The following is a 26,789-nucleotide window of genomic DNA, read 5'->3' as shown; positions in this document are numbered from 1 at the left end:
TGCAGGTGAAAGGGAGCCCCCAACTGGCTGGAGCTGGTACTGAACCCCCAACACCCCACCTCCTCCACACACCGCCGTCCTCCTCTCCTGCACCTTCTCCTGTCTGTCTCTCTCAGACGAGGAGAGCCATCACGTTATAGGGTCACGGATGATGCTCCTTGCAGATTAGCGGTAATCTCACCCTCCTCCTGACGGCCCGCGCCACCACGTGCGTCTAAGTATATGCTTGCAGGACAGTTTGCATCCCACTTAGAGACGCAGCTACAACTCTTCGGACCGTAATCCCCCCCCTCTCTCTCTCTCTCGTTCCTCTCTCCACTCTCTGTTCTCCATCCCTCTTTACTTCCCGTCCCTCCCTATCTGCACTTGAGCGCTGCACCGAGCAAGAGTTATCAGGCGATTTGCGTCATCGGCTCCGGGCAGAGTGGGCCTTGTGTGTGTGTGTGTGTGTGTGTGTTTGACCTGAACTCTGCACAGCAGTTGAATGTTAAGCTCTGTGTATATTTCTCATTATTGCAGCAGTGCAGAGGCCGCACATGGAGGATAAAACTGATGTGTCTTCTTTGCATATATGCAAATTCACAGGAGCGTTCTTTAGCGCGCGCACACACACACACACACACACAAACACGCGTCCCTCCCTTTACTTTAACCTCGGGTGTGGACCACCCATCAGTGTCCATCATAAACCACTTCTCCCGCTATCTTGTCTCCATAGCAACGCCATAGCAACCCGTTACTTGCAGAGCCCTTGACATGAACCCAACCCGCCCCTCTCCAACCTCTCCATCTGTCACCAGTGGCTGAGAGGGTTGTCCATCAAGCCCTCCTGACATCTTGATTGGCAGTTGCCGCTCAGACATTCACGAAGAGTGCGTCTCCTCGGAATGAGACGGGCCCGTGAAGGACGAGCACAGGAATGCGAAAATTGGTTTATTATTTGAGCGCCGGTGTTTCCCGATCGCCAGCGGGGAAACTCACAAAAGGTCGGGAAGGATAAGTGCAGAGGTGTTTTGAAAGGTGTTCGGTCAGATCTGCACTTCTGTCTTTGATTGCCCGGCGATGTAGGATGTCCAAACTGCCTCACGCACCCCATCCATCACAGACGTGCAACATGCATCACGCCATCCTGACGGACTCCTTCACTGCAGCTATAGCAGAGCACACATCCCTGTTCAGTGATGTACAACATGTAATAAGCACGTCAGGGATACCTCCCACGTCTGCAAGGGCTCCTCTGACAGCTTCATGAGCATTACCATGATATATAAAAGCCATCATCAGCCCCGCAAACATGACTGATGTTCCAGCACTGTCTGCACTGACACTGGGCGGTGATGCTGTCCGTGTGTGTGTGATTGGATCACTTAATGATACAAATCGACCGCGTGTTTGAGCGATACTTGCGTCCTCGTGTCCAGCTATAAAGCGCTCTTGTATTATTGACAATACGCACACGCATTATATATACAACAGGCAAGCACACACACAAACAGTGCTGCTCATCAGTGTGTGTGTGTGTGTGTGCAACAGATGGGGGAGGTGCTGTGGCTGATCAATACGTCTTCAGCCGCTCTGACTGTATCATTATCATTTTAATGACTGCAGTATTTCCCCTCGCTGATGGCCTTCGAGATAAACAAGGAAACAGCGGAGGTCTCTAAAAGTTCAAAGCTGCCGTATCCAGTCAGAGGCCGCAGTCGGGCGTCACGTCGTGGCCGATGACATTTTGATAACGCCAAACAACCGATGGAGACAGTACAGTTTCTTACATTACATCTGTTTGTTTTATTCTACTGACAAATCCAAGTTGTGCATTCTGCCGTTTAGCAGCACCTCATACAGATGACAAACTTAACATAACTTAGATTTTATATATGAGGCACTGGTCACAACACTAAAGGGGAAATTAATAAATAAACTTGACCGTCAGCAATATCTTAAATAAGTACTGTGTAATATGCTAATGCTACTGTGCTAGCTAGCTCGCTTAATCAGTCAAGAGGTGCATTTTACATTAGCAGAAACAAAAAAGAATTATGAGAATTCAAGATTATTTAATTGATCGCCTGGAGATTAGCAACAAAATGGCAACTATAGATGATTCATAGAGGCTCCAAATTACTCCAATAATGATATGAATTAATCAGTACTCATTGTAAAAATAATTGTAGTATTCTTGATCATCTCCCAGTGAATATCTTCGTCCTCCGCACTCCCTGGGAATCTACGTCAAGTGTACAGTAGGCACAGTCTGTCAGTCGTTCAAGTGAATTTCAAGTTCAGTTTTTCTTTCTCTTAAGTAGAAGTGTGTCCCTGTTATTCTAGACATTGCCGTCACAGGACTGATACATAGAAAGCAAACGTAAGAGTAGAAAATTGTCCACTTCTTCCGATAGCTTCCATACAAACATGCGGATGTTATGGGGAGAACGTGATCATGGCGACTTCTCTTACTTCCCCGGGTTCCACCGACGCACCGATGCAGTGAATGAGTTAATGTCAGGGGTGCGATGCCCCACACAGGTTTATATAATATGAGCCTTTATGTAATAGGAGAGAGCGCTTAACACGGGGTGAAGTCCCACGTGTGATCATGTCTAGCTGCTGGATTAACCTCGGATCAAAGAATCATTCCTGTTATTGATTCATTTTGATGATTATTTCTGTGTTTTTGTAAAAATGTCAGAAAAGGTAACGTCTTCAGTTCGTCATGCTTCGGCTGAACAACGGTCCAAACTCAAAGAGATTCTATTAATTGTGCCTTGAAACAGGGAGAAGCTGTTCTCACATTTGAGCCCTGAACCAGGAATAGTTTTGCCTGAATTACCTGAACAATCGATCAGTTATTGAATGTATTGTTGATTATTTTGCTCTGATGACGGAACAGATGACAGCTTCAGTTTTCAGCACATTACTCTGAACCTTGCTGAGCAAAACAGAAATTGATTCGTCTAAGCTGGAACCAAGAAAGTTTTCCTTGACTTGAAGTGCAAATTGAAGTGGTCGTGTCATATTGTGCAGGTCATGGGTATCGATCCAATGGTGATAGCGTCCTTGATTACAAAAGTTCCGCTCAAAACTGGTGGAATCAGCTTTTCAGATAGAAAAAAGGATTAAATGTCTGTCTTCCGGTGGAATTGATAGTTTTGTTAAATCAATTAATAAAAAAAAAGAGGAGCTCGTTGCAGAGACATTAAGCTTGTGAAGATCAATTGAGACTGAGAGGATGAAGTGAGCCTCAAAGTACTGATACTGTCTACTTTTAAAGGTTGGCTTCAGCTGTGGATTTTCATGGAGGAGGGTGAGATGGAGAGAGAAGGGAGGGTGGAGAGACGGTGTATGTATGTTATAGTGTGTGCATGTGTGCGTCATGGCGCGTACTGAAGCTCTCAGCATGTATCTGCTCCCGCGGTCCTGTATGTGGTGACAGGCTGACATCAGAGTAAAAGCCCCCTGAAGTCGTGTTGAACAGATGCCTCGCTGCTCTCTCAGTTTCCCTGGTGGTGTAATATGTAGACCTGGAGTTCTGACTCTCTCTCTTTCTCTTTCTCTCTCTGTCTTTCAATTTACTCTTATTGAATTATTAAACTTTGCTGTTCGTTCTTCAGTCAACATACTTCTTAGACTTTTTTTTCCACTTCATCTCTTTTTTGCTCTTTGCTATTCAGGCAGAGTTTTCCCTCGGCTTCTTTGTTAGACAGCTCACTTACAGATCCGTCTTTGTTCCGTAAAAAAAGGCCAGGTGAAATGGACTCTCGGTGAAGTGCCCTTGGTGTTCTTCTTTGTGTGTGTGTGTGTGTGTGTGTGGGTTGGTGTGTGTGTCCAGTTTGTGTGCATCTGCACTTTTTTGTACAAGGCAATGTTCCAACCCCTGTGACGCGAGTCCTGTCTCTGAGAAAGCAGGCAATCTGGGCCTTGGCTTTTCTCCAGAACCGCTTTCATTTCCATTCAGCAGCGGGATGTTACTCACTGGAGCACACATGTGCACACACACACACACACACACACACACACACACACATGAACACACAGATCACTGATAATTACAGACAAACTTGAGTGTTCAGACGTGGTTGGCGGCCAGCTTTTTTTTTTTTTTGCCTTAGAAAAACTTTCTCTTTTTGTCCCTCGTCTTTTGGAGTTGGATATTTTCCTACACTTTGTGTGGGCATACACACAAACAAACAAACTCACACACACACACACACACACTGATACACACATGCACACACACACTCAAGCCGTCGTTGTTATGGTAGGAGCGTATGATGCAACAGCGGAGCCATCCCTCCTTATGTCCCCTGGGTGGGATGGGGGTTGGGGGGGGGGGGGGGGTTTGAAGAAGAGAGAGCGACGTATCGGGCAACAACAAAAACAAGGGGGGACTGAGTGGGAAGGAAGAGTGACTGATTGACTGAGGAGAGGGAATAGGGGACAAAGTGAAAATGATAGAGGGACTCGAGCTAGAGGGGGGGAAGGAAGAGACCGAGAGAGAGAGAGAGGGAGAGAGAGAGAGAGAGAGAGATCAGGCTTTCGGCAGCTAATAGAAATTCCCATGTTGCCTCATTGAGATGCAGCGGTGGTTTAGGTAATGAGCTAGCTGCCGCTGAAGCATTGATTTAGCCAGAAGAGTCGCTCAAATTATCCCACTCCTGGAGAGAGATGTCAACAGCTCCACCAATGGCTGCGGGGGTAATTAACAACGCATCCTTCCAACATGACACCGCCCACAAATGGGCATGTGTTGCATTCTGCTGCACGGGAGTCCTCCTCCGCCTACATCCCGTCTTCTTCCGTAGCCCCTCCCAACATATTAGCTTGTTATGCAATTAACATGCAACAGCGTGCAATCGGTAGCAGTAGTAGTTTCTTTACTGTGAAAATTAGAGAGTCTGTAAGTTTGACTTGTCAAAATGCAATTTCTACATGTGAAAATATGTTTTTCAAATGTCTTAAATTAAAGATGACACATTATGCTAATTTCCAACCTCGTATGTTTATTTTTGGGTCACTACTAGAACACGTTTTCTCATACTGGTCAGTGGTGCAGCTCTGTATTCCCCCTCTGTTTTAGCTCCTGTCTCTTTAAGGCCTCCTCCCACTCTCCTCTGATTGGTCAGCTCACACACGCCTGAACCAGCATAGCGAGCAACATCAGAGCAGCTGTGCTTCATCATGTATTATGTGGGCATACATTATGCAAATGTGTGACATGGTGGCATTATGTGACGTCACAAAGTCACAAACTTTAAGCAGCGACGTCTGACGAGGCGTTTCAGGAGCAGCGTTTTCTGTGGGAGAGAGGAGCTTCTGTTGGTGCAGACTTTGACCCTTTTTTGCGTTCAAAATCTTTACATGCACATGAACTCATGTAAAACACTGAGGGAAAGGGGGGAAAAAGCAACAAAGGCATAATAAGTCTCCTTTAACATTTGACACCTCAAAATGTCAATTCCACCGGCGAGAACTAAATTGCTGCTAGTCGGGCCGACGTTACTCTTGCTAGAGGAAAAGGATTTACTGATATCTATAATTGAATTGAACAAAAGAAAATCCATTTTGACTCGTAGAATTGTAATTTTCTAAAAGTGAAAATATAATTTTACATGTCAAAATTGTTTTACAGATATCTTAAATTAACATTTTTACATGTTGAGATGACATTTACCTGAGTGAAAACCGAGTCCCCTCAAGTCAGCACTACTTATTAAATGTTAAAAGGGCTTTTTCAAAAGGTTTTCTGTTGGAAGCATGAAGTGAGCTGCTCCAGCTGGAGGTCTGAGTGAACCCATGTTTGACTAGAAGAGGCAGAATTGCAGGTGAAATATCAATGAAAAGGGAAAAAAAAAATACTATTGCTTGCACAGCGATGAGCATTTGAGCATAACAGAATGAAAAGCGTGAGAGCATCTGGGCGGGAAATCAGCTCTGTCTCTTTAAGATAATATGCGAATGAGCGTGTATGACTACGTGTTATCGTGCTCTGCAAAATGCGCGTTTAACATGGATTATGCATAGATGTAAAAATAGCAGAAAACAGGAGAATGTTCCAAAATCAGATGAGTCATGTGCGCTCAGCTCGGCTCTTAGACCGGTGCCGTCTCTGAAAATGGATGATAATAAACGTTTGTGAAAATGTAGGTGCCCAAGAGAGCTTTGGTCGGATTGTACATTAGTTGTACTCGTAGCACGATGACACGGTGACGTTTCAAGTGTCTTGTCCCCAGTGATTGGATCTACTGTGCGATCTTAACCTCTGAAGTCCTGACGAAAGCAAAACGCCTCGATGTATTCGGTGTTTTCAATCACGTTAATTGTAAAATGAGAAACGACTGAATTAACTCCGGAGAATAAACACAATAACAATCAGCAGCTGGTCAGGAGCGGCCTGTGCTACATTGTCTGCATGAGATATTAGCCTTCTCTTCTTTTGTATATACTGTATAGTAATATGAGACGGTGGAAGCCTCCTGTGCTGAACTACACTACTTCTCTCGCACACACAGATGCACACATCTCGTCTCCATTGTTTCCGATTGAACCGTACACTAATGGTGAAGCTTTGACACTTTGACCTTTCTCCCGCGCCGCGTTTGTTCTGCGCTAGTCGAGAATAAAAGGCTGTCCGCAGACGTAGGTAGGAGGAAGAAAAAGCTGGGAGAGGAAACCAATTTTCCAGCGTTTTTTCAGAAGTGTGTGTGTGTGTGTGTGTGTGTGTGTGTGTGTGTCTCAATGTCACACACTGGGGGGTTGGATCCCTACCTGGAACACACACAGACCTATATCCCCCTATAGATGCCCTCAATCCACTCACAGTTGGAACGTAAAGGAACAACCTTGTGCATATTGACCATAATAGAGCGGTTTGTGCTCGACTTCCTGCTGTTATTTCCTTTTTTTCCTTCTTATTTATGGCGGGGCTGAATGTCAAAAAGTTGTGTCAAGCCAGTTCTTTTTTTTCTTCTTTTTTTTGGAAACATAAGTCCGAAAAGAAAATACAGATGCCTCGGTTTGTTGTCCGTCCAATTTCCGTGTGTGTTTTCCTTCAGCTGTGTGAAGGTTTGAACCTCGGAGTGGGCGCTCCTCGCCGCTCCTCGCCGCTCCCTGCTAAAAACACCACAGCGAGCCTCAATTTTCAGTCCATGCGCTCAAGCTGTCATCTCCCCTGCCGGCCCTAAAGTGGGAACGCGGCACCCTCATTGCCAATTAAACTCCAATCAACAAACGAAGATGGAGTGAGACATCGAATTACATCCAATATCCTCTCCCGTACTCAAGCCCGTCTTTGCCAGCCGCAAATTAGCTTACAAATTAAGGCTGCGAAGACGGGAGAAGTCGCGTTTGCCAGATAACAGCGAAGCAACATCCTGCCGCCGTCTTGATGTGTCGGTCCAACTTGGATCCAGCTTCCTGCCGTCTCTTGATGTGCGGAGAAGTTTTTTTGGTTGAGCGTCGACCATCCATTTCGATCTCCACCCAGGAGCTCGCTATTAAGGCGGGTTGATGAGTACCCGTCTTGTAGAAGTCTGTTCCGGCTTGATTCGTGTTTGATAATGAAGATGTTGCATAGACGACCCAAACATTGTTAATTAATGAATTAACTCCGAACGCTGAATTATAGATGAGGCAAGGTTTGATTAATTGCTTCTCAGAACCAGATTTCCTCTTCCAATCTCTTTTCCAGCCCACTCGATTGGCCTCTCTGCATGACTCGCACGCCAGAATCCGCGCGTTTCTCTCTTTGCGCCGGCGTGCGCGCGTGTCTTGAGTAATACGGCAAGAGCGCACCGCCGCTGCCAGCGTGTCTTTTCCGCGGTTACGGCGAGGTTTTGTAATATTATCCAGTCAGATGTTTAATAATTCATACTCTTATATTGGGGGTTATCTAACACATGACAGGCAGACAGTGTGCAGCTCTTTGAGTGGTGTCTAGGGGCTCCTCTCGCTGTGAAGCCTATCAGAGAGTCATCACCGAGCCACCAATCCTTAGCTCATCATTTCGCCCCTCTTTATTTGACTCCCGTCTCCCCGGAGAAGCATTCCTGCACATGTTTAGCACGCGCACACATATGGTTTTTTTCGGAAAAGTGACACACATGTGCACGCCGGTAACGTCATTTTGTGTGGACGTACGAGTGCACGTGTTTGTCCCGTCTGCTGCAGTTGCTGCATCGGGGGCCTGGTGTGTCTAATTAAAAGAAGCCTGCTTGCATTATTCATGAGGCTGTAATTATACATTCCTTTTGCTGATCCCCAGTCAGAGGCATTAAAAATAGATCTGAGTCTCCGCGCCCCGCCCTCCTCGGCCCCACTTTCTCTCCGTGTTTTGACTACGTCTCTCTCCCGGCGTCTCTCTATTTATCTATCCTTCATCACAGTGTTCCTTCCATCGCTCATTGTCGCAACTTTCTTTAAAAAAAAAAAAAGAAAGTCTCTCATCTCTCCCGTATCTGCCCGCCGTGGCTTCATTCATGTTTGCTCTGATGTTCCCGTTTGGGATTCGGGCAGAACATTCCTCTGACAGCGTCACTCTCGCTCGGCTCGGCGGCCTGAACTCCAGTCGCATCGGGGCCAGAATTTCGAGTGGAATATTTTGAATCGGCCGTGACATCTCGGCAGTGGAGACTCAGAAGAGCAGAGATATCGCTGCCTCTGATCAGCTTAATGGGGAGACTGTCTCCTCACAGTAGACAGAATCGCTGCCCAAAAACTTCGCCCTGACTATTTTTGATATTTTTTTTTTTTATTTGCATGTTTAATCCACAGAATCTGCACCATACTCAAATGGAAGATGGCGTCTGTATAGATAAACTGCGGTGTGGATGAATGGCAAACATGAGAATATTTGGTATACCGTATGTGCCATATGTTCGAGCGAGTCATCCAGGAACTTTTCACTCAATCAAACACGTGACAGCCTCAACTTTCACAGATATTCTCTGCTGTGCAACCACGCGTTACTTACCTCTGGCGATGAGACTTGTTTGCCTTACCGGCAGCAGAGAGTGCATCTTCCACCGTGCAGGTGATGAGCTTCGGAGGTGTTTTGTGCATGCATTTACATACTGATGAGGCGAAATGGGTGGGGATTCTCTAAGATCTGCCAATCACGGAGCTGGTAAGATGACTCAATGCATCGCTCAGTCGCCGCTGCCTTTGGGCGACGCTCTCAGTCGTTCCCATTCTTGTTTCAGAACCTGAGAAATGGAGCCACTCGGAGACTTTATCGCCCTACGCCACATTTCTCTCTGTTTGTGTTGGTGGGGCTGTGTTATGTAAATGCAGTCGTGTATTTGAATTGGCTTCTCACACTCCTCACACACATGTGTCCCCTCCCCCTATAACCCAAATAGCAAGGAAAACAAACATGAGCGCTGAAACGCAGTACGTACACTTATAAACTCACACAGGGAGCCGATGCTGTAAGGAATACTTAAGTGTGTTGGTTTGCAGTATACAGGGTTCGTACGGGTGCTTGAAATCCTTGAAAGTGCTTGAATTTCAATGTTGTGTTTTCAAGGTCTGAAAAGTGCTTGGATTTTAGTTTAAGTGCTTGAAAGTGCTTGACATTATAATTTGTGTCTTTCACAAAATTGGGATCAGACTGGATAATTAATTTCTGAAGTTTTTGCTATTATGAAACTTAATTTTAGATGTTTACAGCATAATACAATGTACATAATTGTGATAAAAAGTGAAGAAAAAAATCATGAGTATATATATATTCCTGTAGATACGTATTTTACCCCAGCAATAAGGTGCTGGAAAATCTTGAAAATGACCCTTAAAAGTGCTTGAATTTGACCTTGAAAAATGTGTATGAACCCTGAGTATAGCTAGTTGGATTTATGAAAAATGTTACACAGTTACAGAGATAATCAAAAGTCAATGGTGACGACTCGATTCTAGTAAATTGAATGGTTGAAAGGTTGAAACGCTGGTATCTTTACCTGTGCATCCGATCAAACATCAGTGTCGCTGTAAGCAGATTGGGGTTCAACTGTTTTACGCAAACATTGAACATGCTGATGGAGGAGAAATTGTTTCTAGCTGAGCCAGAGTTAAAACTGTCAAGCTGAGTTAAGAAATAATAATGGAGGGAACTCACATTTTTAAAGGCTGGTGTAAAAACAGTAGATTGGAACAGGAAGAAGTCCACAGCTGGTTGATTGAGCTGAGATATACTACAACTTGTTGTTTTACCGCCCACTTCCTGTTTTTGTCTTTTTTCCCACCCTGTGTTCAGCTGTGTTTCGTTAGTTAGTCAGCTGCTGTGTTTTTCTTCTGCTTGTTCTGTTCTGTTCTGTTCTGTTCTGTTCTGTCTGGTACCCAGTGCTGTTGTGCTCCTTGTGTTCCCTCTCTGTTCCTGTCAGTTAGTTGTACTTTTTGTACTTCTTTAGTTCCTGGATTTGCCCCTGTTTTGCTTCCTCTGTTTTTTTTTTTTTTATATCTGCAAATTGTGTTCTTTGGATTCCAGCTTGCTTCAATAAACCTCACTTTTACTTTTTCTTGCTGCCTTGGTTTTTTACATTTGGGTCCTTTTTTCGGTATAAATAACATTTCTGCTTCCTCTGATAATGATTTCTTATATAAGCGATCATTGATATAATTGGTCCCCACCCTATTTGAATAAAGGAAGGAAAGTAATGAAGTAAGAAATTCAAATGCTTTCGACTAAAGCACCTTATCCCTAACTATCTCCAGGGTGCCCTTGAGAGAAGAGATAACTCCAATTTCTGTTGTCAGCACAGTACCATTATTATTTGAGCAGGGAGTTAACTTATGAGGGAGCTTTTGAGCAAATGTCTTATTTCGGGCCAAATAAACAGTTTTCTGTATGCATGCGTCAGTGTGCCTCCCTCCTCGCTCCAGCACTCCAGGGCTAAACTGCTCTTCCTGCTTTTGAAGCTGTTCTGTTGGTCCGGGCCTCTGTTGTTACTGATGTTGTTGCCGTTGCTTTGGCTGGAAGGGTTTAGAGGGTTGCACGGGGAATTCAGGCTGCGTAGACTAACGTCACGGCTGACTGAAAATGCAAGAGAGAGAAAAAAAAGAAGAGGTGGAGGAACGGAGGAGATGCAGAGCTTTAGTGAATGAAGAAGGAGGAGAGAGACAGACAGAGCGCATTCACCGAGCGAGCGAGCGAGCATTGTTTGATCTCCGACACGCCGTCTCCCTCCTGCACTGTATGACTCAACAGCTTTCTGCTGGTGTATTCCCTCTCTGTCTTTCTTCTGGATAGATGAGAGGATGAATAGATGCGAATGAGTCAGAAAGCGCTGATGGGTAGAGAAGGAATGAGGGCAGAACTTGGGCCCAAACATAGTCGGGGAAAAAAAAAAAGTATAGGGGAAGGGGGGGTAACTAGATAACGAAACGGAAGGGAGAGAAAGCAGAAAAGTGTTTTGGAAACAGAAACAGTCGACAAAGGAGATATTTTGCCAAGGATTCACACGTCAACATCCTGAATTTTGTGCGACGGAACAGGAAGATGTTTGGCAGAAAGCAGAGATCGTGTGGGAGGAGTTCACTACATATGAAGGTCATAGATGTGATTAGCACGTTGTCATCAGCGTATAGAAGCTGTAACTAAGAAACTGCTGTCTAGCTGCGGGGAGAACATGTATTTCTCCACCCACATATGTGTTTGACATTACAGACAGACTGTATTAAGTGTGTAAATGTAAGTAAAATTAAAACAAACATGCATGCTGATGTGTACAGCACATACGCTTCTTCAACTCCTGCCCTTTGCCCTGGTGGGAGGGGATTCCCACGCCCTGCTGCAGGGGCTTTCCGCATAGCCACAAGAAGCAGCAGCAGTAAGCCCCACTATCACATTGTGTTTCCTTTCAAACGCTGATCCCAGAGCAGAGCTGTAGCCCCCACGTACAGCGTTCAGGGTTCGAGAGCAGAAGTGGGAAGCAGCTCACAGATCTGTGCCTAAGGGCAACGAGCTTCTCAGAGCCAGCGCCTCAGGGAGAGAAAGCTAAGCCAGCATAAGCTACTACCATCTGCCAGCGTTGGCTTAGGGCTTCTGAAAGATCAAGTTTGAAAGTGAGAGAGGTGTGCAAGTGGAGACATCTCTTTTTCATCCCTCTCTCTCTCTCTCTTCTCCTAGTAGTTTGTTCCAGATGGAAATTAAGCTATCCAGTAATGATCCTTAACGGCATGGATGCCAGCGCTGCGAGCAGGATGAAGCAGAGGACTTGTGTTCGTGTTAGACGTTGTGATGTGTTTGGGTGGATGATAAAGAGACTCTCCTGCAAGTAGAGTGTTCCTGTCCCCCTCTCTGCAGCTCGCCGTCGTTCCCTCTCTGTATCTCAGATCAATGGCAGGTGAAATCAAGCGCACATCCAAGTGTCCTTGGCCCGTCTCCTACCTGCTCCTCCCCGGATGTCCCAGGCACCGTCCATTGATGAATTGACCACTGATCGGCATGCTTTGGATGCACGAAACATGAAGAGCTCTCACAAGTAAACACAGCGGGGAGACGAGGTTTCTCTCACTGGGGGTGAGGGTTTCCTGGCAGCGTTAAAGGAAGGCAAACATGCCAACGAAGGCGCCCGCTGGGAACTCCCATAACAAGTCAAAGGATTTAAAGAAAGTGCTACACACAGCTCTCACTTTCTACTGAGCTTTTCTGATTAACTGCCCCACCGTAAAATCGTTTGGTACCCCAGAGGGTTACTAACTTCTTTCAGCTTGATCGTGGTTTGTTTCAGAAGCGTGCGAGAGCGGCTTCAAAGCAGCTTGGATGGGATAAAGACTAAAAGACCGTATGTTGGTTGCGGACGAATACAGAATAATATCATTTAGGATTTAGTAGCATCTCTGGGTGATCTGAATACCCCTCGTTTTATCTTTTTTTTACAGTGGCTGCTAAAAATGTGACTAATGTGAAAGGCCCTCTTGAGAGCCATTATAGTCATTATTCCCAGGCCATTTTCCTCCAACTTCACACTCAGGGCGGGGAAACTTGAATGCTGGGATAATGCCGTGCTGCTGTTTTCACAGGTAACAAGTCATATAACTGTAGTTAATCTGATAAATTACAGCTTCCCAATTGATCAGCAACTGAAAAGACAATAGAAAGTGAACATTTGGAGGCTCATTTCGTATTTTTTTTGTCAGATTGCCTTTGCGTACATGACTTACACACTTAAAACACAGCAATACGACATTTCGGCTTCCCTTCCTGAGTGTGAATATGATCTATTGCTTAGTTTGTCCATCCTGGGCTTCGGTAGAAACATGACGGGCTCTCTTGAAAATACAAAAGACTCATTATAAGGTAATGGAAACACATTTCTCTTGTTCAGGTCAATATACACTAATCAAAACACAATCATAAATATAATATCACATTTCAGCAAAATAAATCCTGCTCACTGGACCCTTTAATCTCAAATTCTAAAAGTACTTGTCATTTAATTGTTTGGCAGGATGTTTCTTCGTTCAAAAAGTTCAAATGCTCCACGCAATTAATGTAACCTGACAACCCTCGGAGATGTTTTCGGGACAGATGTCTGCAAGTTCAGCTGTGACATCATGAAGCGAAACCACTTATGAAGAGACAGTGAAGTGACACAAAACAGCTCATTACCAAATCAGCGCTGGCACATGGCTCAGTGATGCTGAGCAGGAGACAAGCAGCAGAATATGCTTTGTTTAAAAAAAAAAACAACTCAGTGTTGTTTCTTAATTGTTTTCATTAAGGAGGAGTTATCACGCAGTCATGGTTCCTGTTGTTTTTTCTCCATCTTTCCTCCTTCTTCTTTTTCTTACACTGGCTGCTTGTTTCTGGCCCTTTCTCTGCCCTGCTTGTCCTCACTGGTCGGCTCGACGGGCGCAATCAAGCTCTGATTTCTATTCGGAAACTTTATTATTCTTCCCTGATTTGTCGAAGCCAGCGGGGGAAACGATTGAACCGTGACTTCCAAGCAGTGCGGCAGCTTCTGGCACAGTGCAGCAAAACACCGCTCGGCTCTGCTGCTCACTGAGCCACGGACCAAAGCTCTCATTCCGTGTCTTCCTCTGGCGGTCCCTCCACATTAGATCATTAATCACAGAGCAGCGTGGAAAGTGAGGAGTCCAGAGCCGGGATGGAGGCCTGGGGTCAGTCGATGGTGGCCTCTCCAGCCCATAAGTCCCTGGCTGGTGTCATTATTCTGACATTGTTGTGAAGGCGAGAGCTTTTGATGCTATTGATTTGGCGAAGGAGAGGAGAGATCGATGCACTTGCTGATTCAGTGGCGTTACAAACTCAGGTCAGCTGCACGGCCTGCTTTTGTCTATATGTGTGTTAATGAAAGGTGTGTTGCAGTGCTAGTCTGCATGTCCCCCCCCGGTCCGGTTAATAAATTACATATACGTGACACTGAATCACAACACATTCCTGTCCTTCTCCCCCAGAGGGGGAATACAAACACTCCTACACAAAGATACCAGCTGTACACTCAGGCACAGATCCATAAACACACATGTTTGAAACCGCTGCTTTTAAAGTCTCAGAGTCTCAGATTTTCATCCCAACGCAGCTACAAGAGATCAAATTCAAATGAAACGTATCCATATTCTCGCACACAGAATCATGCACAGACACTCGCAACTGTAATGGTAATCTTCTCTGTATCCTCCGCCCCCCCGCGGGGCTCTGATCCTTTGTGGTCTCAGTCAAAGCCTCACGTTTGAAGCTCTGTTCAAAGACAGCCTACCTGCACAGCCCAGCCAGATCCAGACGAAACCCCGGTGTCTTCCGCGGTATCTCCCAAACAGCTCCTCCCTTCACGCCTCGCCGCTCCAGGTTCAGCCTCGGCGTGCTCACCCGGAGCCGAGAGGTTTCCCTCCTGGGTATCGTCACCGACAGGCGGAAGGTGGATGAGCATCAGGCAATCACCTTTATTGCAGGAGTTTAGATAAGAGGGAAGAAGGGTTATGGATAGGCAGAGGTTCATTTGATATTACAGTATAATTGAGATAAGTTAAAGGAGCAATTTGTAAGATACAGTATGATCAGAATTTTGGTTTAAGATGTTCAAAAACTGAACAGATATTATCAACAGAGTGTGATGAAACAGCAGTGTTGATGTGACGTTTTCAGAGATAGCTACTGAAGTCAGCATGCCTTTCACGTCAGGCAGCCGACTCTGGTTGACCCGGGCCCCATCGCTCATGTTGACTCCCCCCCGTGACCCGGGGTCCTGGTCCAGGCAAACTCTAGGGGCCACTATCTCTTGCCGTTTTTATACTGGTCAGCAAGCCACCAATTTGGCCGTCCTTTGTGCGGCTAGGTCCTGGATTTAGACAGAATGCGGTAAACTGGGGGTCTGTTTTGGTCCTTGGAGGGTACTCTTATTTCCACCTCCATTGCTATGTATGCCGTCGATGTGCTGGCAATTGCGTGAGATGGGCGGAGGTGTCGATGATGTGTACTGTTGTGTTACCCACAGCCGAGGAGTTTTAAAACCAGGAAACAGCTGATCACAGCAGTCAGTCCATCACTTCATCCACGGACGTCAAGATGAGCAACCGGACAGCCGCTGAGATCCAGGAGATGCTAGCGTCTCCTCGGTCTCTGTAGCTGACTTCATTGTCTGCTTGTTGTTGTAGCGGCAAGCCACTAACAGTCGCTACGTTCAAATTAAAAGCCCCCCGCTAAGAACCCAGTTCTAAACTCCAATGGGGTGCAATGTAAAGCTCTTAATTTGAAGACAAATTCAACCTGATTCACCGTTCACACCACGTCACATGTTCACGCCTACCCCAGTGGCGGCCAAGTGGCTGCTTTTTGGAAAAGATGGAATATTACACCTCCCTTTTAGATAGAACAGGCGGCACATCGCAGCCTTTACCTTGCTGCACATGTGCCACCTTTTCTATATAAAAGGGTCTACTGAGTCATGAGCTGATTAGCTAACTGCAGCCAGCAAAGAGCAAAAGTTGACGGTTCCTGCGGTGACATGCTGCCCCCAATGTTTTTTAATCTCCCCTCAAATCCTGGCCCAACAAATCACACCTATGTCTCCTGATGGAAGGAGTACATTTGGGGCAAGAAAGACTCAGGGAGGAATCATTGAGTCCAAACAGTTAGGATATCAGCTGGAGAATGTATAGCTGCTGGTGGTGGTTTGAAAATAATAAAAGGGCTTTGATGGTGTTGAGGCTGAAAGTTGCCTGTGTGAAGTCTTTGTGCAGTAATGCGGAGAGCCGGGCAGCTGCAGCCGTCTGTACCATGTCTCTAGCATCCCGTGCTACAAAGACAATTCTGTTTTGTTGAGCCAAACCAAAGGTTTATTTATTATTTTTGGTTTTATCGTCTCTATTCTCAGTTGAAAGCAGTATCTGGGTTTCTTCTCCGTCTCTGATGCACACTTTGAAATAATGTACGAGCAAACAGAATGCACACGATGCCCACACATGATGCCTCGCTCGGGCTTGTTTTAGGTCTCCGTTGGAAAAATCTCTATACTTTATTATTGTCCTACTGATTGGATCATCGTGAAGTTTGGTCCAGACCTTCTTGTTGAGTGCAGGGTTAGTTTAATAGCTTCAGCGATCTCCTGACTTTTCATTTAGTTCCATCATCTGGTAAAAAATTTCAAAGTGATGGCAATCTCACCGAAAACAAAAGTCAAATTTGCATTAATGTGGGTCAGTGAGGCGCTTGTATCCGCCGCTGCTGGACCCATTTGGTGACTTACGCTTGTTAGTTGAATGTTTTGCCGTGAATATGAGTTCTGCTACTTGTGCCGAAGTCACGATTTGTATGCGTGCTGTGTAACAGAGCCGTGTGCCTCCTGTCACTTTGTGTTATGTACTGAACTTCCCTTTGAGAGTTCATTTCAAGCCGCACACAAAGTGGCTGTAGAAGTCATAATGTGCCGTCTTCTCGTGCACATTTCCCTCCCGCTAATGTGCCCTCTGCTCACCAGCGCACAGGCGGCGGAGGAAGATGGATAGCGAGGCAAATAATCCGGTTAACTTTCCACGTGTTTGCAGGCAGATATTTTCTCTTTAATGTGTTTATCGTGACTTATGAGTTCCTCTATAGCAGCCATTAACATACGATTAGCATCGCAGGGCTAATGGGTTTGTCTGTCGTTCCCTCTCCTGCTCAACTGCCTCGTCTCCCCTTTTTCTAAATCTTTCTTCATCTTTTATCTTTCCCCCCCCTTTTTAGCATTTGCTTCCTCCATTGTTTCTCTCTGACTTTTCTCTCCATCATTCTGTCTCTCTCTCTCTCTCTCTCACGCCTCCTCTCCTCTGTGTCTCCACTCTCGGCCCCCGCGGCCCCTCAACTCCCAAGCCGGAGCCTCACTCCCACACACCGCCATCCATTATTGCTTAATTATCTGTGGCCTGTCTTTTGAATAATATGCCATCCCTGATTCTCAGTCCTCTCCCCTTCATCGCTCACGTACTCCTGTTCTGTTTACCTCTCTCCTTCCCCACCTCCATCCCCCTTCCCTCTCTCTCGCCTCCTTGACATCCTTCTGTGGCATCGGAGGACTTGTTTCTGTACGCCGAAGTTTCACCGCCTCCTCAGAGCCCATTGACTCTCCCTCTTCTGCTGGTTATTATAGAAATTGAACCGCCATGAGAGACAGTGGGGGGAGCGAGCCAAAAGCCCACGTTAAGTCTGGTTTTACGTCAGCTGGCCAGATTAATACAAGACATTTCTGTCTCTCCATCGACGCGTTTCTTAGATCGACTGCACCGTCTCCGTCTGAGGCACATTATAGTAACACTTTTTAATTTAATCCCACTGTCTCCGTCTCTGCCAGCAAGACAGTGGCAAGAAATCACAGCCCGCGCAATTTGTTCTCTCCACTTTGATGTTCCAGTAAATTCCGTGCACCCGCCCATTAGAGAGCTCAAAATGCTGCACTTTACAAAAAAAAAAAATCATCCTCTGTCATCTCCGCGCCCCCGCAAGCGCCACGAGGTCATCGGGGGAAATCAATAAAAAGAGAGAGCCGACGTTTGTTTGCGCTCACGAGCCGTTTCAGTTTGTAAGTAATCTGTCTGATGCAAACGTCTCTCTGATGCAGAAAAAACGGATTGGCGGTGTCGTCACGGCTCCGCTCGTGTCGAATACGCAGCACTTTGTTCCACTGTGACTGGAGGGGGCGTCCCCCGCTCGTCTTCTACATTGTTTGTGGCTGATCATTTAACTTCGGATACCTGGGGAGATGCTTTTGCGGTTCCGTAGTGAATCACACGGTTTATGACATGTCGGTTTTGATTTCAACGCTGATGCGGTTGCAGAGGGCTCCTGTGTGTGAATCCCAGCAGAACTGAGTGGTTTCACACACTCAGATCTCCCTCCATGCCTCGCCGTGTTTTGCCGTGAAGTAACGGGTCATGTTTTCTCGCCGGGTCGTTAAAATGCGACATGCTTATTTCCTTCCGCCGCGGTTTGTTGTTGCTTTCTCTCTCGTCATTTCTAAGCTCCCGGTCAATAACGAGGCCCCATTCAGCAGCTGACCTTTGGCTTCGTAACGCTTCTGTTTAGCTATATACTGTCTGTTTTGAACGCATCACGACTGCAGTACAGCGGTGTAGTGCATTATAGGAATCAATAACACAAATGGCCCACTCACTTACTGCCTTTATGACTCAAATAAACCCCCGGAGGGCAGTTTATTTAAGGAACTGTTTACACTTCAGAAGTCATTACCAGCATCCTGTACATGAGGCCACGAGCCGTTTCACATCAGGCAGGTCGGTGGAGATTGGTCGTAAAAGTGCGCTTTCTCTGTGTCATCAAAACACACGCTGAGCGAGTGCACACGCACACCAACACCGTGTCTGTGATCATGGTTTTTGGAGCATTCAAGTTATGTTTTCGACACTGATATTCTTGTTTGTGGAAACCAGGGATGTGGCATCTAAGCAACGTATCCATCCGGGTTTTTGAATTGCTAAGCAGTGGCTGAGATGGTGAGAAGTGATTATCACAAACCTGGACACTGTTATGATCATGCATACGGGTGATGGACTGTGTTTTTCATGTTCTATATGAACGTTGTATCCCAGATTTATTAAAAGACAGGATAAGGCTCAAAACCAGGATACCGATGAATATTTAAATACCCTCATTGCCTCGTTATTAAAGGTTAAAAAGTGTGTTTACAGGTCTTGTGGAGAACTTTTTATATTTCTGATCTGAACAAATGCCTCCAGTGATGTCACTCGAAGTTGCATTGTGGGTAATGTAGGAGCCAGGTTTTGGAGAGGAAGAAGAGTGCATGGAATAAAAAAGGCGATTTCTTTGGTTCTATGGTTAGATTTTGATCATTTGTATTAAAACTGTGTTAAACCGATGCATTGCTTTTCACTACCTGGTGCCTACATTACCCACAATGCTACATAGCCACCTATCACATCATTGGAAGAAATGCGTTAGATTACATTTAGCTTCCTCTGGAGCCACAAAAGACCTGATACATCTGTAAAATTGGTGGAGTTAGCATTAAATCCTATGAAGTGTTCCACCTGTCCGACCTGATGAAGTGTGTGTTTCCTGTTTTGTTTTTGCAGGGTTGGTGAAGCTCGGAGTCCACTGTGTAACATGCCAGAAAGTCGCCATAAAGATCGTCAACCGCGAGAAACTCAGCGAGTCAGTACTAATGAAGGTACGTCTTCAGCTTTCAGTCCTCTACTTCTTTATCCTTCCATGTGTATGTAGGCAGAAGAAGAAGAAGAAGAAAAAGAAGGCAAGGGACTTCAGCCACACTGGCTCCGTTCAAGTCTGGTCTGAAGGTTTTTGTTGACTCTGCTCCCAAAAACCTTAATATGCAGCAGCAGGGTGGACTGAAGCATCGCCGAGGCTGTGCCTGGAGAGCGATGTCCCTGAAAGTGCCACCTCTGTGACACAAACTCTGGGCTGACTGCCAGCTAGCATTTAAAAAATCTAAATTACAAGGAGTGGAGCACTCGAGTGGATTTTAAAATTTCTACATAAATCAACGGCTGATCTTGCAAAAAAAATGCTTGAATGCGAGTGATTTATATCATAATGAGCCTCGTGAAGAGTGGAATCGCTGCCTGAGTTGGTGACGGCGCCGCTTTGAAGCAGCTGATTTTCATCCTTTTCAAACAGTCGAAGTGAAGGAGTCAGCTGTTTGGCTCCCCTGCCAGGAGTCTGAGCCTCCGAGGAACCTCGGGGTAACACGACAATAAAGCAGAATTTCTGCAACTATAATTACTCTATACTCTCCTCCAAACACTTCACAATCTTCTGGGTGAAACACGTCTATATGTAATTTTGCTTTTACCCACACAGCCTCTTTTCTTCCGTTATTATGTCCCAGGGATCCTGCTGGGCAGCTCTATTCAATGCCCGCAGCAAAATTGGCACGCTGCAAAAATTGGCCCTCGTGTTGATGGAATAGTTGTAAAGGGACCGAAGAGAAACGGGAAGATAGAGGACATCAAGATGCTGCAACCCGAAAATTGTCTTTCACAGGACACACGCTGAGAGGAGCACCCACAGTAATTGTTCGCTCATGAGCCGGAAAACAGGAAGCGCTACCTCACGGTACAGGTTATCTGCAAATGGAAAATCCCTCCGTTTTGCATCACTTCTGCGGCGGCTTCATTAGACTTTAGATGAAAAGCTCTCTGTGCTCGGATATTGCTGTTTGATAAACAGTCGGTATTAATCAGCCTCTCGCTGCGTCGGTGTCTCCACGACTTTTTTTTCCCTCATCTATTGCTCTGTTGCTCTGGAAGAAGTCGCTCTCTCTCCGTCTCTTATTGGGCTCAATGTGCAGTGTGATATTTTCATATGAAGGGGGGGGGGAAGACGGGTCATTTCTGTTGCCTCAGCACTGACAGAAGTATTATTAGTTCTAGCAGAAGTAGGCGCCGGAAACCGCTGTAACAAGTTGACAGCGGAGGGGAAGGCGGCAGGATAATGTCCCGACCCAGGTGTTTCACATCGGGCTGTCCTGCAGAGGTAAGTGATGGTAACAGATGCCAAACACTGACAGGTTTCCGACAGGACCGAGGCTTTTTTGCTGAAGCTGCAGTTCAGAGCCAATTACTGAACTCAGCCATTGTCACACTTCTCTCAACTGCTGGCCCCTGGTGAGTGTGTGCGGTGTGTGTGTGTGTGTGTGTGGATGCCAAGGACGACGAAGTTCCACTGAAAGAGACAGTTTTGTGTCTTGTGCTTTTGGTAGCGGATGCCAAAAATCAGAACCGATGAGCATTATTTTCCTCCGCTAAGGAGGTTATGTTTCCATCCGTGTCCATTTCTTTGGTTTGTCCGTTTGTTGGTTGGATGGTTGCATGTTTGACTGGTTTGTCAGAAGGACTGCGCAAAAATAAAATACTGAACATCGCGAGCTCGGATGTTTTTAGACATTTCTGCTCATACTGCACAGTTTCTCATGGATTTTATGAAACACATATTTATTTAGATGGCTGGTGTCTGTGAGTGAGAGCACAAATGTGAACTGCTGGAATATTCTAGTTTGTCATGTTGAATTTAGTGGTTTTTTTTAGGGTGTAATGTGCGAGGCAGGAGATCACCAGAATAACTGCTAAGCGCTGCTAACTGTGTTCTTATCAAACATGACTGTAGCTCCTGTTAGCTTGTTCACTCAGTTAGCCGTGCAGCTAGCCGGACTGTCAGCGCAGTGTTGGTGTCTATGCTACTAGCACAGGAGTTTTCCCCGGCCTGAGGCTAGCTGTGTAGCATGCTAACTTTGGCAGAAAACATAAACATCTTTGACATTACATCACAAGCTCTTATTTCTTTACATTCTGTTGATCATTTCAGAGGTTTTATTCTTAGCATTTTCAGCTAAATTGTGTACACATCGCACCTTTAAGGTTCAGAATATCCATTTACAAGCTTTCTCATATTATAGCTGAAAAGCAGTGTGTCTTCAGATGCTGCTTTTCTGTCTTCTGGCTTTGGTCTGAGATGCTGGTGATGCCAGCGAATGTTGTAGATTTCACCTTAAAACACAGATGTGTGTGATCTTATGTGTGTGTTTGTGTTATTGGTCATTCCCAGGTAACACGGCTAACATTCATTACTTCCTAGTGTTTTGTAAATCTCATTGATGTGCTGAAAACATGCAGCATTGTTTTTTGTGCTGGCATGCTAATGTGCTAATGTGCTGATTTGTTCACTGGCACCTGATATAAAGCTGCTTGACACCTCAGTTATAATTCAGTGCCTCTGTGCCAATGTACTTTGCACCTATTTACTGTAAACTAAGAGTCACGACCCACTTGACCACGCTATTGCTGAGGTCATTTGCGCAGCTTTTGGCTCTCCGGGGTTCTGGACAGGTGTTTTTCTGACTCGGTCCAGCCACTTTCCCCGTTTTTCCCCTTGTGCTGCACTCCACAGCGTGATGTGTTCTCCGGCCTGCCTGCCTGTGCGGCTGTCAGGCTGTCAGAGTGATCGGGCTGTGCACTCCACTGTAAGGCTCAGACTGTGAAATGTCACCTTTTAATATGCTAATGTCTCAGGGTCCCCATGGTGCCATTAGGGGGAGGAATCTGACTCTCCTGGACAGGTGTGTGTGTGTGTGTGTGTGTGTGTGTGTGTGTGTGTGTGTGTGTGGGCAACACTGACACGATACACTCATGCGGGCCGTACACACGCACACAAGAGTTCATAGGAATGTGTGAATGTGTCATACAGACACATATTCATATGTATGTGCACGGACACATCCTCCATGACGCACATCAACCCTCTACGTCTGTCCTCTCCCCCCCCCTGCCTGGCCTTGGGAGTCAGGGGTCTGCGGCGATGAGATGACGGGTTGAATTAATTGTCTCGGAGTGTCTGGCAGAGAGGTCCTTCCTCCACTCACTGGTGTGTTGAGCTATGTATAACTCATGTTGAACTTTTCAGTCCACAGCCCCCACAGGCTGCGACACCAGAAAGACATTGAATTGTCCTGGATAATGAATTCGTCTATGAACTTCTTGTCAGTCAGTTTGTTGTCAGGGAATGAGCCTTGACTCCTTCAAAGATCAAGTGCACCGCAGTGGGGTTTATTTATTTTTTTTTTGGCTTACTTTTGAGCAGGAAAGCTCACAATGGAGTTAGTTGAATCGTAATAAGAGTCTCCGTCAGTGCGAAGTGTCTGGCTGCCATGTCAAACCACGAGGAACAGACAGAAAGAGCATAAACAGCGTGTGCACATGTGACAGTGTGTCAGCAGTCACTGGCACTGAGGCCAGAACAGGACTCAGTGTGGCGATCCGATTCAAAGAGAAGCCAAGAAACCAACACCGTGTGTGTGAGCGTATCTCGAGGGAGTAGTTAATGTTTCTGAGGCTCAGCCAGCCCTCGCTCTCTCTCTCTCTCTCTCTCTCTCTCGCCGCCATGCCTCTGAGCCGGCGGGCCGCGGGGTTGAGCGAGGGAGAGGCGGCGAGGGCGAAAGAGGAGCGAGGCTCAGGAGAGAGAGACGGACGTGCTGCGAGAAACCCTGCTGAGACGAGATAACACACTCGCTTTTAGTAGGTACACCACGTCTCTGCTCACACATCCTGTCAGCAGTGAGCGTTTTGTTCTTGAACTATTAATGTGACATTCAAACATATGGCACATATACGTACCGTCACAAAGAGCGGTGAGATTTTTAGATGATGATTAACGGTGAGTAAGGTACATTTTGTCTCTGCACACTTCCTTCGAAAAGAAATCCAAGTGCAGGATGATGAGCAGAACAACATCCATCCCTAAAATGTTCCTGTTTCATGTAAATGCAGTGATTTTATACACGCATGCAGTTGTAAACTTGCACACTCCTGAAAATTAAAAATGTATGTTCCAAAAAAACACGCTCTGAGCTGTTTGTATGTGGTGCTTTCTCAGGCCTGTGAGAGTCGACCAATCAGTGCAGACTGCTTTTTGGGAGCCGGCCTTAAAGAGACAGGCGTTAAAATGGAAAGTTTGGACAGGGGGCTGAATAGAGGTGCTGCAGCAACAGACGGTATTAGAAAATGTGTTGAACCTGTAAAAGAAGTCAAAACTAGTATCGATATTAAATCAGCATTTTGGTTTTTACCAAATAAATAATGTTTCTCAGTACGTAACAACAAGAAATATAAATGTGTTTTTCTCCAAAAACTGTTTTTTAATTGCACATCTCCATCTTTGCCCCAATTACCAAGAACTAATTCTCGGAAAATCTCTTATTTAAATTAGGAAACTATTTAATTAATGAAATAAGTGATGAGTTCAATACAAGTTAACATGCAGGGCTCGTTTAAAAGCAACCTAACACGACCTCGGAGTGTTTTACTTATTTGCGTCCTCTTAGCCTGAATATACTGTCTCGTAAATCCCTCGTGCATCACAGAACCACAAGTCTGTTGCTGCAGCTCGTCCCGGTGCTTACTGTACGACTGATGGTCATGTTGATGATGATGACGTGGTGGAAAAAATTGGCGCCGAGTGGAATCTTGCCACCGCAGTCAACTACGGTCTGACAAGCTTTCCCCGAGAGCAGAGGCTTCACTGTACCATATTTCATACCATATTACCTATCATTATGCTGAGCGGAGCAACTTCTCTAATCCACAGTTTAGTCCCGGGGTGAGTAATTTTGCTGCTAGCCGCTAGCGGTGACGTCTAGTGGAGGGAGCGGGGTATCTTTAGCATGCAGCAGTCGGTCGTTGCTGTTGACGCCGGCTCTGTTTCTCCCTCTGAGCCGGTGGGCTGGTGGCGGCTGCTGCTGTTGGGATAAGGACGACTAATTAGCCGGAGTGACTCTCTCTCCTCCTGAAGCAGGCGCGACTTCAAAGTCACTCGACTGTCCCCGAGCCCGGAGAGAGAAAGGAAGAGAGGGAGAGGAGGGAAGAAGTGAGGGATGAAGGGAGATACTGTGGGAGGGGAGGGAGGAGTGTGTGTGTGTGTGTGTGGATGGTTAGAAAAGGATGGCGAACATGAAGTTAGAACACTTTGGACTTCTTGTGAAGCAGATATCTCTACTTTGCTGTTTTATGATGGTTTTTTTTTTAAACGTGGCGAGGCTACTTGTGGTTTTTCGACTCCGTCCTTGATGTCAAAGCATTTCAGATGAAGAAACTGTGAGAGAAAGAGAGAGAGAGAGAGAGAGAGAAAAAAGAGTTTGGAAATGGGAAAGTATGCAATATAATTGCCCCCCTAAAGCAAACAATTGAAGGGGCCATGTTAAGGACACTGCGTGTTAGAGCCAACAAGGCAGTACATCACCCGGAGGAGACAGCCGTGTTACCTGAGACGGCCTGAACTTATTCTGTTTTACCTTTTATTTGACCAGAAAGTCCACTGAGATAGAGTCCACTCTATTTTGCAAAGAGAGACCCTGCAGGTAGCAGTCACACAAACATATTAAATGCAACGTATGTAATATATAATCCTCTCAAGAACAACAACCACGTGTTTCCTTCAGCACATTCTTTATGTTGCTCTTAAATTTATCAGTGCATGTGTTTGTGCAATGCAGTTTTCCTCGGGTCTGTCAGGTACATTAAAAAGCAAGGAGGAATTTAACCCCCAGAGTCGAGACAGAGAAGCGAAGCTCACCCTTTGCTGTTGTCTCTGAGCAGTCAAATCACCAAATCATAAAAAAGATGCAATGTTGAGTAATGGCTTTTGCATCTGTAATGAAGTGTAGAGATTCATTATGCACCGAATTAAGGGTTGTCACGGCCAGTCGCTCCGCACTTCGTGTCTGCTTGCTCGAGTCCAGTGCACGTCTGAATAATGAGAAAACAACACTTGGCTGCAATAAGTCACCAAGTCATTAAAAGACGGCATAGAACCTCTTCCGATCTTTACCTTTCAACCCAAACTCGAATGGAATCGTAGACTTGGGGAACGGTGACGTCCCCTCACTGAATCAAGGCTCCGTAATAAAAAAGATATGTCAGGCGAGAAAGAAGCTCCCTCGAGTTTTCTCTTGGCATTAAAAGTAAAGCAAGATTTATTTCTACAATAAAGGACAAACTCCCCTTTGAGCTTCCTAACTAGATTGTTAAATTGTACGTTAAATAAAAAAAAAGCCAAGTGCTGGTACGAGGGCACCGCCTCAACGGATTTACCCTCAGACGTGAAAATGCTAAAAAATCATCAAGCAAACGAAGGCGATATTTCGAGAAGATGAACTTCTGAGCGTTTAAAGCTCATTTTAAACTCAGTGGAGCAGTTTGTGACGACGGACATGCAGTCTAAAACTTGTAAAGCACAAGGGTAAATACTTGTTACTGTCCCTGAATGATCAGATCTGCATTCACATAATTTATGTGATCCCTGGCTGCATATTTGTGTCTCAAATCGAAAAAAACAACACGAGGGAGAGTTTCTTCCGGGTTGACTGTATGACACAGCCAAGTTCTATACACGGCATCGAAAATAAAAAAAAAAGAACACGTGAGACTAAAAGGGCAGAAAAAAATTAAAGGAATAAAGGCAGAGTACGCCAACCGACTGAGACTGCGGTGGGCGTGTGAGGAGCAGAATGCCACGGCCGCAGATGAATCACACGAGGTCTAATCTCGTTACCCCGACACCTCCCTGACAGCGCTGGAGCTTTCTTTCTCCGCCACCTCTACTCTTCCCTCCTAATGATTATAGATCGGCCGTTCTCGCCCGTCTCTGTTGTGCCGCGAGTGGGTTGGATGTAGGAAAAATGCCTCCGACGCGCACACGTACCGCTTTAAACTTCATGTTGTGTGCGTATGTGTTTGCGTGCGTCCGTGCCGCTGCAGACGCCGCGCAGGCGGGCACCCCCTCGAAAATAAATGGGCTTCATATGTTGCGC

General features: G+C 45.8%; 1 protein-coding gene across 8 annotated transcripts in view; it reads left to right on the top strand.

Annotated features, from left to right (window-relative positions):
- The window catches only part of brsk2a (BR serine/threonine kinase 2a), a 189,800-nt gene that overhangs the window by 87,864 nt on the left and 75,147 nt on the right, over window positions 1-26,789 (top strand). For all 8 annotated transcript variants that reach the window (XM_030425352.1, XM_030425353.1, XM_030425355.1 and 5 more), the window contains one exon: window positions 19,546-19,640. In XM_030425352.1, the coding sequence (XP_030281212.1) occupies window positions 19,546-19,640 (95 nt within the window). The remainder of the gene's footprint in view (window positions 1-19,545; window positions 19,641-26,789) is intronic.

This window comes from Sparus aurata, chromosome 8 (assembly GCF_900880675.1).
Source record: "Sparus aurata chromosome 8, fSpaAur1.1, whole genome shotgun sequence".
Taxonomy (NCBI): Eukaryota; Metazoa; Chordata; class Actinopteri; order Spariformes; family Sparidae; genus Sparus; species Sparus aurata.
This window is presented reverse-complemented; position numbering and strand designations above follow the sequence as displayed.